The sequence below is a fragment of the Nansenia antarctica genome, assembly GCF_963989245.1.
Source record: "Nansenia antarctica genome assembly, chromosome: 7".
Classification (NCBI taxonomy): Eukaryota; Metazoa; Chordata; class Actinopteri; order Argentiniformes; family Microstomatidae; genus Nansenia; species Nansenia antarctica.
This window is the reverse complement of record NC_137677.1, coordinates 8,994,375-9,006,555: the sequence shown is the minus strand read 5'-3', so window position 1 is coordinate 9,006,555 and position 12,181 is coordinate 8,994,375. Positions and strand designations below refer to the sequence as shown.

General features: G+C 47.3%; 1 protein-coding gene across 2 annotated transcripts; it reads left to right on the top strand.

Moving 5' to 3' along the window:
- Positions 1 to 895: 895 nt before the first annotated feature.
- nr2f6b (nuclear receptor subfamily 2, group F, member 6b) lies at positions 896 to 11,360 on the top strand (the record flags this gene model as incomplete). Of its 2 annotated transcripts, none has more annotated exons than XM_080535648.1 (4): positions 896 to 1,167; positions 2,385 to 2,479; positions 9,064 to 9,630; positions 11,024 to 11,360. In XM_080535648.1, the coding sequence occupies 4 exons, from the start codon at positions 896 to 898 to the stop codon at positions 11,296 to 11,298; spliced, it is 1,209 nt and encodes a 402-aa protein (XP_080391774.1). In that variant the 3' UTR covers positions 11,299 to 11,360. The 2 variants fall into 2 exon arrangements, with proteins under 2 accessions (XP_080391774.1, XP_080391773.1); XM_080535647.1 differs by having other exon boundaries at positions 2,385 to 2,509.
- Between the last annotated feature and the right edge of the window lie 821 nt (positions 11,361 to 12,181).

Genomic DNA, 12,181 nt, shown 5'->3' with positions numbered 1-12,181 from the left:
ACAAAACCTTCTCTCCTTGTTTATCAACAGAGCTGTGTCTTTAACAGCCAGGCACAGAGTTGTAGTGAAATGGTGCAGATTCATAGATAACACTTACTACACACAGCAAAAAAACTGGTTGGACTAGTTTGTACGTTAGGTAAGTAGGCAGGGCAGTTTCTTCCTCGTGCTTGGAGCAGAGCAGCAGTCCCTTTTCTTCCTGCTTGTCTAGGGAGAGAGACGCGTGGTGTCGAGGAGTGGGCGAGAACAAGGTATTTCTCTTCATCTCGAGAGGGGCTCTGTTTTGCCCCCTCAGAGTGTCTGTGCATAGTGCTACGGACGAGGTAGGGGCTTTTTTTTCCTCAGAGGGAGAAAGAGAAAGAGAGAGAGCAAGAGAGAGAGAGAGCGAGAGCGAGAGCAAGAGCGAGAGAGAGAGAGAGCTAAGTGTAATTTATTGTTTCCTGTGAAAGGGCAGGCTGCACCCTTTTCTCCAGCCTGAACTCTGAACCACTCGTTTGTGTTAGAAGTTTTTTTTGGGTGAAACCGCAGGAGGAGTCATTTGACTTGGGGTCACAGAGGGAGAAACAGAGAAGTGAATGAGAAGAAAAGAGAGCAAGCGGGACAGAGAACAGAGCTGAGGTAGAAAAATAGATCACTTCGTGGGACCTTCAGGTCATTTCACCGAGACAGGGTGGGGGGGGGGGTGAGAGGTCAAAAGAGGAAATCTGGCACAGTTTTGCTTCTTTATTTGATTTTTTCTTCTTTTTTCAACAAAGGTTGCCTTTGAGTCAACTTTTTCCATATGGTTAGAAAGTAAACCGGAGAACATCTTCACAGTGAACAGAGCAGAGCACTTGGGCAGGAGTGAGTGGACGAAGTGTGAGCGTGTGTCTCAGCGAGCCGTGAGACCTCAGATATGGCCATGGTGAGCGGGGGATGGGGCAACCCCAACGGGGAAACCAACGGACTCGGGGAAAGGGCCTACCTGAGGGGTGAGGAGGAAGAGGGCTCCCCCCAAGCTGCTGGGGGCAGTGACGTAGAGGTGGGGGACGATGACAAGTCCTGCGTGGTGGACTGCGCCGTGTGCGGAGACAAGTCCAGCGGGAAGCACTACGGCGTGTTCACCTGCGAGGGCTGCAAGAGCTTCTTCAAGAGGAGCATCAGACGCAACCTCAACTACTCCTGCAGGTAGGCTAGCTACACAACCTCAGCTACTCCTGCAGCTACACACTACTGGTCTGAATGGAGGGAACAGGGTCTCCTAGAAGTCCTTTAATGGGTTAGACTATCAACTTTTATTGATTGATTGATTTGTTTATCTATCGTGGAACGTGCGCAACAGAGGTATGGCATCAGAGTTCTACGTAGTACATTTTTCTGTGATCTAGTCTTTTCATTGTAAAGATTTCCAGGTGTCTGATGATCCTGTTCCTTGTTGAAATTAGAATAGAATGTAATGTCTTTAATTTAATTTAATATCTCTCTGTTACTTAACTGTCCAACCTGTTACAGGATCGATTGTCATACGTTTGGAGCTCCTGGAAGAGAAGTCTGAATGCCATTAAAAAGGCCAACAGAGCAGATTGTATTGTATTGTGTAATCAACAACACAGTCTAATGTTGATAATGTTCCATGTTCCAACCGTTGCTCTGACTACTCTCACAAACAGCCTGTGTGAAAGAGAGACAGCATAGAAAGCCCTGAAGGTCACCCATGTGAGGATGCTTTGAAAAGTAGAAGGTCAACATTCTTGTAATCGGAACAGCATGTTTCAACCCAGTGCCGTTTTGTTAAACAACCCCCAATGCCTCACAAAAGCACACTACTATTAATCCTTCATGGACTCTCATCAATCACCGACGTAGACCTTGATAGGATATGTGTGTGTCACCTCCAAGTACTGTATGTTTTCTAGAAGTACTTTTTCCTCAGCGAGGCCTCTTATGGTCGCTGTGAAAGGGGCCTCTCTGTAAATGTTAGCCAATCTCCCCTCCTGAAAGCATCAAGGGCGTGTAGGCTGATGATTTACAAAGGTCTGTGCTTTGATAGCTTCTCGGACGAGGCAACTCATAGAGGTCACTCGGAAGGGGTCGTGTAGAGAGAGGGAGAGAGAGAGAGGGAGAGAGAGGGAGAGAGAGAGAGAGAGAGAGAGAGAGAGAGAGAGAGAGAGAGAGAGAGAGGGAGAGAGAGAGAGAGAGAGACTCTCAACAAGGTTTGTGAGGTTGAGGGTTGCACTGAAATCAGACCCACACACACACACACACACCCTCTAAAATGTTGACTACAACAAAACAAACTGGAGGGCGTCTTCCTTCTTCACGATCTCACAGAGAACCATGCTATGACAACAAGGCTTTTGCTGTCCGCTCCGTCTAAGGTTATGTTGTTCTCTGTTGTCGTTCAGGTCGAATCGAGAATGTCAGATAGACCAGCATCACCGCAACCAGTGTCAATACTGCCGTCTGAAGAAGTGCTTCCGCGTCGGCATGCGCAAAGAAGGTAACTATCCGATCGTACCCGTTACACAAGGTCCCTGCCAGGGCCGGTGTTAGCCTGCTATATTAGGGTGGGCTGGTAGAAATAATAAGTGGGCAACTTGGCTAGTAGGTAGCCCAGAGGTTAGATAAGCGGATTCGTAGCCCGAAGGTATATGTATGTACAGTATATCAGTCATATATCAATTTCTTTATTTCTCTTTATCTATCTATCTATCTATCTATCTATCTATAACATCAGTCTCTTGTTTCCCTTGGCAAATATTTGAATAAATGTCTATGGTATTTGTAATTGATTTCTCAGGGGCCAAGATCACCAAATTCCTCTTTCCTTCATGTAACATGGTGCGACGATAGGGGGTTAGGACTTGTGATGGAGAAGGAACTCTCACATGTTGCTGCAACACAGGAAAAGCTCCCTTATACTCCTGCAGGTGTTTACACACAGTGGACAGGTCTGTTTCATTTGGACATTTCTTGACCAACATTGGTTTTGCAACAAGAATTTCATTTTTCAGACTCACGTCTTCTGCCGCAGTGCCAGCAAGCACATGCAGAGGGCGCAACAAGGTGGAATCTAGAAATGAACTCGATTATTTTGATTTGGGTTCGAGACTGACATTACTGAAATGGCCCTGTCAAGGATGTTGAGCAGGGATCTTTTCAGAGACTGACAGGGGGTGATGGTGGAATCATCAGAATCTATATGTACCCACAGTTGAGAGCACAACACTTTCACCAAGGTGTTTACGCAATGTCGTCCTTCTCTTTTGAGGACGTGAATCATCCCCAGCAGGTGTCTGAGAAAGCTCTGTCCAGCAATCATCTTGTCTGGACATCCCGTCTGGATGTCCTTTAAGGACTCCAGTGATGCACCAACAACCTCACAAGCAGTACACATATCCACACAGACTGAGACTGTAGAATTGCATCCGGTGGTTTTAAGACACCAAGCACCCACACTAGAAATTTGCCAATCTAGAAATTATGCCTCTTAAGTTGAATTAACAGGCCTGATGCCTCAGTGCACAAATCAACTGTGGCATCATCATCCTCTGAGAGCTGTGACAGGATAGTCCAGCGAATTTCAAGCAGTCTTTTCAGACAAGGAGCATCATACTTGTAGTAGTGACACATAGTAGTGACGAAAGAAGTTTACAGAGAACTAGAGAGGTCGAACAACTTTTTGGCACATGGCTCACCCTGCATGGCATGCACAACCACTAAGTGCAACTGGTGGCTCTAACAATGAATATATGGAATATATCTAGCAGCAAGCTTCTTTTGAAGGAATGCTTTCACACCACCTCGTACTCCACTCATCACTGATGCACCATCATAACACTGTCTAACTATGTTAGCATTGTAGCCAGCATCAGAAAGATGCCTATATATTTCAGTGGACATGTTGTACTCACTCAGCGTGGATATGTCCTTGATGCCAGTCAAGCAACCAATCAGACGCTCCTCTGGAATGGAATTACATACATATGTTATGGTACATGTGGGAATACACATGTATATTAACACATGTAGTAACACATACACAAACCGAATCATTATGGACACATTCTCAACATCACACCTGTCCCTGGCCTAGTCCAATCACTTTTCATGCAAAGCACTGCAGTCAGTCAGAGATGCACACCTTTTCCTGACCTCTCCAAAAACCATGTTTGCATTCCGCTTGTTAAGTCGTGACGTGTTTCCGGGTCCAACGTTGGCTGAGGCGCTGTCTTCGAAATGCCGAAATAATAATAATAAAAAATTATATTTATATAGCGCTTTTCCGAGGCTCAAATACCCTGACAATATGGAGAAAACGGGAAAGTGCTCTGTCCCTTGTTGTATGAATAGATCCCAGTCTAAAAAACGATTAAACTGTCATTCTACCGCTGTAGTTCACAGGTACTCTGGTGCAGGGAATTTCTGGTTTGGACTCGCCTCGGAAATGGCTAAACGTCACTTTTGACGTCAGACTTAGAATATCCTTAGAGCTGCACATGTTTTTTTTTGTTTTGTTTTTTTTAGCCAATATCAGCTAGTTTGTCATCCTTCAGTTCTATAAAGTATATTAAAACAATAAAATAAAAAATAAAAAACGCAGCAATATCAGCAGCATCAGTGACCTGGTGGTCACGCTTTAGGTTTCTGTTTCCTAACTTCTTCACAAACCGAAACTTACCTACACCACCAATGCTCTTGACATATCGGTTCTTCTCAAGCTGTGTTTTACCTGTCCGCATACAGTCGGTGGTTTCCCGTGTCGTCTCTCTGCATGTGTGCCCAGGCCAGGTGACTGCAGCCTGTAGGATATGTGGCAGGCAGGATGCATGGTTCTGTAACCCCCTGTCACGCTCGAGCGCTGCTTTCCAGTTGTTAAAACCATGCAAGGTAAAATCAACATCCCTCTCACTGGCACTGACATTTCCGACAGGGGAAACAGTATGGAACTATAAAACAGCAACGTGGACCCCGCAGGACAGAGTACTCCAGTCATGGTCGTGTGTGGTACCAGGCAGGATTGAATGATCGTAATAATATAACACCGAATGCATGCTTTGGGTAGCTCGCTAATATTGGTTGGGATGGTCGATCGCTATTCAAGTTGCTAAGCGCACGAGCTGGGGCAGATGAGAGAGGGAGGGTACAGCCAGGAGCAGGGCTTGTGGAGGTTACAAGCAGGGTTCGAGTTATAAGCTGAGCTTTGTGGGGGTCTCCATAATAACAGTGCGAAATGTTCTCATGCACATAATATAATAGTTTGTCTAACTGGCCATCGGATTTGTGCTCCAGTCCTAATATCTAAAAAGCACTACGGTTTTCTTATTTTATCGGATTAAAGTAGCAAAGACCAGAAATTCCCATTGACCGCCAGTCAAACTTCAACTCTTCTATCACCCAAAAAGGGGCGTGGACATTACGGGAGGGGAAAGTACCCGGATGCGTTCCTCTGATGAATGGGAGCTCAGACCTTCCTTATGGGAGCTCAGCTCCCATTGGCTCCCACATAACTCGAACCCTGGACAGGGCTAGTGCTTGTGGAGGTTACAAGGGTAGTGCTTGTGGAGGTTACAAGGGTAGTGAATTAGTGCTGTCCCAAACGACTATTTTTCTAACGATTAATCTAGCGATTTTTTTTTGTCTCCACCTCACTGCTATGTTTAGCCAACTTGAATGCCAACATGGCCATTTAGAAGTCTGTCCATCACCCCAACACATAGCTAGCTAGTAGCTACATAGCTAGCTAACGTTACTCTCGCTGCTATGTTATGATTAGCTAAATTGATGCTAACGTAGCATGCGAGCTACGAGCTAGATACAGTAGGTGCTCGCACCACAATGACAATAGGCTACCGTAGCTAGCCAGCTACATAGCTAACGTTACTAACACCAGAAGACAAGACATACGAACTGTGGTGAGCTACATTGCTTGTGTAACATTAGCTAGTAACTATCCATTTTCACTCATACACTTAATTGTCTCGCCTGGTAAAAGAAAGGTTTAAAAAAAAAAAAAAAAAACGCCATTTTGTTTATTTACGACTAACCGACGCATATTACGCAAACCGACGTATTGGCGTAGTCGATGACGTCGACTAATCGTAACAGCCCTATAGTGAATGAATGAATGGTCTTTATTGTCATTGCTATAGTACAGGTACCAAACAACGAAATTTGGGAGGGGGGGCTCCCCTGGTGCTAGGAAAGAAAGAAAGAAAAAAAAGGGAAAGGAGCTGGTTTACATAAATAAAGGCTATGTACACTATCCACTATACTATACTGTACAAATAAAACGACTAGGGTTGTCATATTGCACATAGTGTTATTGCACATTCATTTAAAGTGTCGCAGTTTGCAGGCTTGAAATGTACACATTTGTGCCTCAGCACTACACCTGATTTTTTCAATCCAGCAGCTGCCATCAATCCGTCCAGAATGTCCAGGGCCCAGAACCTAGGTCTTTGCTGTGTTCAGGGCCTGGATGGCCCTGGGGTAGAAGCTGTGCTTCAGTCTGTTTGTCCTTGCGGCCATGGTCCTGTACCGCCTTTTCGAGGGCAGCCGGGCAAAGTGTTCGTACCCAGGGTGGGTTGGGTCTCTGGAGATCTTGGAGGCCTTCCTGAGACAGCGTGTGTTGTACAGCTCTTCCAGAGAGGGGAGGGGGGCGCCGGTGATCTTCTGGGCTGTTCTCACGACTCTCTAGCGCATTTCTCTCCGCGGTTGTGCAGCTGGAGAACCAGTGCTTGTGGAGGTTACAGGGGTAGTGCTTGTGGAGGGTACAGGAGCAGTGCTTGTGGAGGTTACAGGGGTAGTGCTTGTGGAGGGTACAGGAGCAGTGCTTGTGGAGGTTACAGGGGTAGTGCTTGTGGAGGTTACAAGGGTAGTGCTTGTGGAGGTTACAAGGGTAGTGCTTGTGGAGGTTACAAGGGTAGTGCTTGTGGAGGTTACAAGGGTAGTGCTTGTGGAGGTTACAAGGGTAGTGCTTGTGGAGGTTACAAGGGTTGGCTTGTAGACTAGAGGGTACAGGAGCAGTGCTTGTGGAGGTTACAAGGGTAGTGCTTGAAGAGGGTACAGGAGCTGGAGCATCTGATATGTGCTGGCAGCAGCATCGCTAGAGGCATAAGCACTAAGCAGCACTATGCTTGCTTACAGCCTTAAAACAAAAGTATGCATCGCACATCACACATCGAACAACTGTTGTAAGTCGCTTTGGATAAAGTGATTAATGTAATGTACTGTAGGTCAAACGACGAGCTTTGGCTAGCAGCACAGCATTCACAAACTGAGAGAATCATGGATAAACTTTCTAGAAAGGTTATGTTATCTGGTGCAAAGCATCTCCTCTCTATGGGATTACTGTTTTTGTACATATCCCCGACAGAAATAATAAGCATAATAAACAACAACTTAACTGAAGTTAAACTAACATTTAGAACACTAATTTGTTCCAACACAAGTTAGAGCATGTTGTGCATTTGAGTGTGTGATTTGTGTGTATTTGTGCTCGCATTGGCCTGTGTGTGCAATCTGAGCCATCACAGTTCATAGTTGTCATAGCAACACCCCTCCCCCTCAGCATTTTCTGAGAGACAGGTCTGCTTCAGAGCTTTGTATTCAAGTGCATTTCTTTTGCTCTTAAAACTATTAAAGCTTTTATTTTTTTAATATATAAATATTTTTGGGTTAGGGTTAGGATGCAAAAAGTTTTGATCGCGATTATACCAAATCATAAAATTGGGTCTCTTATTAAGTTAAAACCTCATTTTTGCTTTCAAAATAATTATTTTTGTCTGGAATGCAAAAGGTTTTGCACTCGACATAAAGAAACAGATCTACCTCCATAATAGGTGCCATGATGTACGTTATAACATCGACCATAATGAACTACGAGAGCACTTACATACACATTTAAGTATTAGGGTGAGTCGGAAAATGGCCTAACACCGGTCTTGGTCTCTGCTCTTCTTATCAAATACCAAACGCATAGGTGGTGGTGCTGATACTGCCAATGTAAATGTTTTGGGTCATAACTAACAGCCATGATAACTGTTATCCTCCTTCAACAGGGCTGACATTTCTAAACTCTTGAGGTACCCAAATATTTACACTGTAAACAAAGGCATGTTTTTGTCTGTTAGTGGAGACTGAAGAGTTTTAGAGTGATGCAAACATGCAATGTCATGTCCACTGTGTTCACCCATCCTCACCTGAAGTGTTGGGTGTCAATATTATTCATTCTTACAAACATATCTTAGTTAACCTTTCAATGCCTAAAGAAGAAGAAGTAATCATCATAAAAATAACATATGTCAACACTAATGTGATCTGGGTATCTACTGTATACAGTATACATTATGATATGGTTTATAAGTCTACCAAACACCACTCGGGTAGCAGTAGCAGTTGGAGTTGGGTGGAGTCAGTTACCTCAGTTAACCTGCTACGCAAGAGCCTTATGCCAGAGGAATTTCCATGTGCGTAGGTTGAATAACCCAGCTAGTTGACATATGTATTCTGCGTTGAGCTGGCAACAAACCAGCAGGAGCTATATTCAGCGTGGTTATTAATGCTGCCGTGGTTGACCTCTCTGACGCAGGACACAAGTGTTTCCACATTACCTGGAAACGATCGGATCACCTTCACTGCCTCACTGAACACTCGGCCGTGACACAGCATTAGCCTGGGTACCTCACCGGTTCTGCTTTGAATACATGTGTTTGGCAAGACAAAGACAAGGTGCCAAAGCTGAGATAGAATACAGTGGTTTACCTTCCTTTAGCCTAATGCTACTGCTATGTACTGTAGGAGCTGGAGCCTCTAATGTCACACTGAAGTCCTTGTTCCACAGTAATACCACAAACCGCTCCATTACCATGCAACTGCCAAGGGATTCCTGATTTACTGCCTGCTTCCTCAGCGTGGTAGCTAGAGGGTAAAGTAGGCTTGCTCTGCATCAAAGCTGATATTGTTCTTGTGGCGACCTGCTTAACAAGCTTAACATTACCACCTAACATCTCTACACATCACTCTCTCTCACCCTCTCCCCTCTCCCCCCCCCCGCCCCCCCCCCTCCCTCTTCCCCTCCAGCAGTCCAGCGTGGACGCATCCCTCCATCCCACTCAGGCATCAGTCCCACCTCCCTGGCCGGCGTCGGGGGGGCCCCCGGGACCGGGCCGGTAGGGGGCGACTTCTTCAACGGCCAGCCGGTCTCGGAGCTCATCTCCCAGCTGCTCCGAGCCGAGCCGTACCCCCCTAGCCGCTACGGCCCCCAGTACGGCCAGCAGCAGCAGCAGGGCTCCATCATGGGCATCGACAACATCTGCGAGCTGGCCGCCCGGCTGCTCTTCAGCACCATCGAGTGGGCCCGCAACATCCCCTTCTTCCCCGAGCTGCCCGTGTCCGAGCAGGTGGCGCTGCTGAGGCTGAGCTGGAGCGAGCTGTTCATCCTGAACGCGGCCCAGTCGGCCCTGCCGCTCCACATGGCGCCCTTGCTGGCAGCCGCCGGGTTTCACTCCTCGCCCATGTCGGCGGAGCGGGTGGTGTCCTTCATGGACCAGGTGAGGGTGTTCCAGGACCAGGTGGACAAGCTGGCCCGGCTCCAGGTGGACTCGGCCGAGTACAGCTGCCTCAAGGCCATCGCACTCTTCTCGCCAGGTGTGTATGCGGCAGTATCGAGGCATTGCGGCCTTGCCCTTGTCGGAAAAATCAACCTCTAACCAAGGGTGGAATCCTAATTCGAGATATGTACACGTAACATCTGACATTCGCAGAAATTTGTCTGATGAATCGACTTACGTGTATGGATCTTGTTAGTGAGGATTCCACCCATAGTGACTTCTGGTAGACCTGAAGGTAACGTGAGTGGGTGTGAGCAACACGGTGAACCTTTAACCTCTAGTAGGCTAGACAGAGTTTCTGTGGTGGAGGTGGTGGAGGTGGTGTGGTGAATTTGAATGTTTAGGATTTAGCTAAGTGGGATAATAACGGTCTTGAGCCTTCTTGTTATGTTTCCACCATATTGCATACACCTGTTCCAAGTGTCTGGGAATCCATCGATGGTCCTCTGTAGTTCAGTGGGTAGAGCAAGCTGCTAACAACATGTAGGTTGTGGGTTTGATTCCCGCTGGGACCATGTATACTGAAAGATTTATACACTCACTGTAAGTCGCTTTGAATCAAGGCGTCAGCTACATTTGATTGTATTATCTAGACTTGCATGAGACCAGGGTAACATGTTGGAAAAGGATTCCTAGGCTGAGTCTGATCAACCCCCCCAAGCCTCTAACCACATACACTCTTCCTGTAGATAGCAAAGGATTGAGTACTGTAAGTGTTGTTCTCCGCATTCTTTAGGGAAACTATTGCTGGATGGAATTCCTGGTTTCTTTGGTGCACTCAGATTAGATAAAGGGAACATGGGAGGTGGTTGGATAAGGGCCACGTCTCCCTGCTTGGGATTGAGTGTTTTCTTTAACTCCCAGGAAGCAGCCATGGCTACAGTCAACAAGGCTCTAGAGACGTGACCATTAGACATAAACTGTACCTGTCAACAATAGAATGGGCCAAAGACTTTGTGGATTTTGTGGCTAGACATATTGTTTAGTTGATCGAGACTAGAGAGAGTCACATGAAAGTTTGAAAAAAAATCTTTGGCTAGCATCACATCACAGAAAGGTTTGGGTGCCATTACTCCAGGTTGCTCTTTACAAAGTGAAAAGACACAGTTCCTACTCTAACTCTCTGTCTGTCTGTCTGTCTGTCTGCCTGTCTGTCTGTCTGTCTTCCTGTCTATCTCTTTGTCTGTCTCCCTGTCTGTCTGCCTGTCTGTTTGTCTCCCTGTCTGTCTTCCTGTCTGCCCCCCTCCCTCCCTCCCTCCCTCCTTCTCTGTCTCCCTGTCTGCCTCCCTCCCTCCCTCCCTCCCTCCCTCCTTGCCTCCCTCCCTCCTTCCTTGCCTCCCTCCTGTCTGTCTGTCTGTCTGTCTGCCTCCCTCCCGCCTTGTCTGTCTGTCCGTCTGTCTGTCTGTCTGTCCTGTTTCCGCCCCCCTCAGACGCGTGTGGTCTGACAGACCCCATCCACGTGGAGTCTCTGCAGGAGAAGGCCCAGGTGGCCCTGACGGAGTACGAGAGGATGCAGTACCCGGGCCAGCCACAGCGCTTCGGCCGCCTGCTCCTCCGCCTGCCCGCCCTGCGCGCCGTGCCCGCCAACCTCATCTCCCAGCTCTTCTTCATGCGTCTGGTGGGCAAGACGCCCATCGAGACCCTCATCCGTGACATGCAGCTGTCTGGGAGCTCCATCAGCTGGCCCTACGTGCCCGGGCAGTGAGACCCCCGCCATCCCCCCCCCCTCCCCCCTAGACTGAGATGAAGAGGGATAAAGACAGTGATGTCATACTATAATGTACACATCAAAAGATTCAACCCCATGGGGGAGCCCACTACAGCTCCACTCCAGAGAATGGAATGGAATGAAACCACGTTTCCACGGGAACAGAGAGTTGCTCTCTTATGTATCGGGGGGGCTGACTCGACCTGGTTTCTTGTATTACTTCATTTCTGTCCTGATCCTTCTTCATCTCTTTCTAGCCCCCCGACCCGGGCACTGAAAACACAGACTCAAACACTAGGCCGTGTGCCTGTACTACCTCCACCCTCCATGACGACCCCCCCGCCTCCCCACCCTAACCCCCCCCCCTACGTGACTCTGTCTGGGACCAGGCTCTGTGTAGCTCTGTGCTGTGTGCGTGGCTGTGGTGTCACAGCAGTTCCACACACCTGTAAGCCTAACGCCATACCGTATCTGCTGACATCTTAAAGCCCTCTATTGACGCCAAAGTTGTTGTGCTCCTAAATGTGTCATGAGTGCATTATAAAGGATGGGTTACATTGTTACCAAATATTGTGTGAGGGCTCAGGACATCTCTATAACAAGCAGCGCTAGGTGTTAGCGGACACGCTAGGCCACATGCTAGGCCACATGCTACGGTGCAGAACAGTGACAGGGCGAGCGGAGATGAATGTATGGTCACTTTCTCACACATCCTGGGTCCAGGGAGGGAGTCACCCCTGTCTTACATTATTACCTCAAGTTTTATATCAAAGACAACGATTGTATAGTGGACTATTCATGTGTTAATATACCTGATCATAATAGAACCTGTATTGCTAAAAGGAAAACTGCCACGCGCGATGTGATTGATGAAAAATAC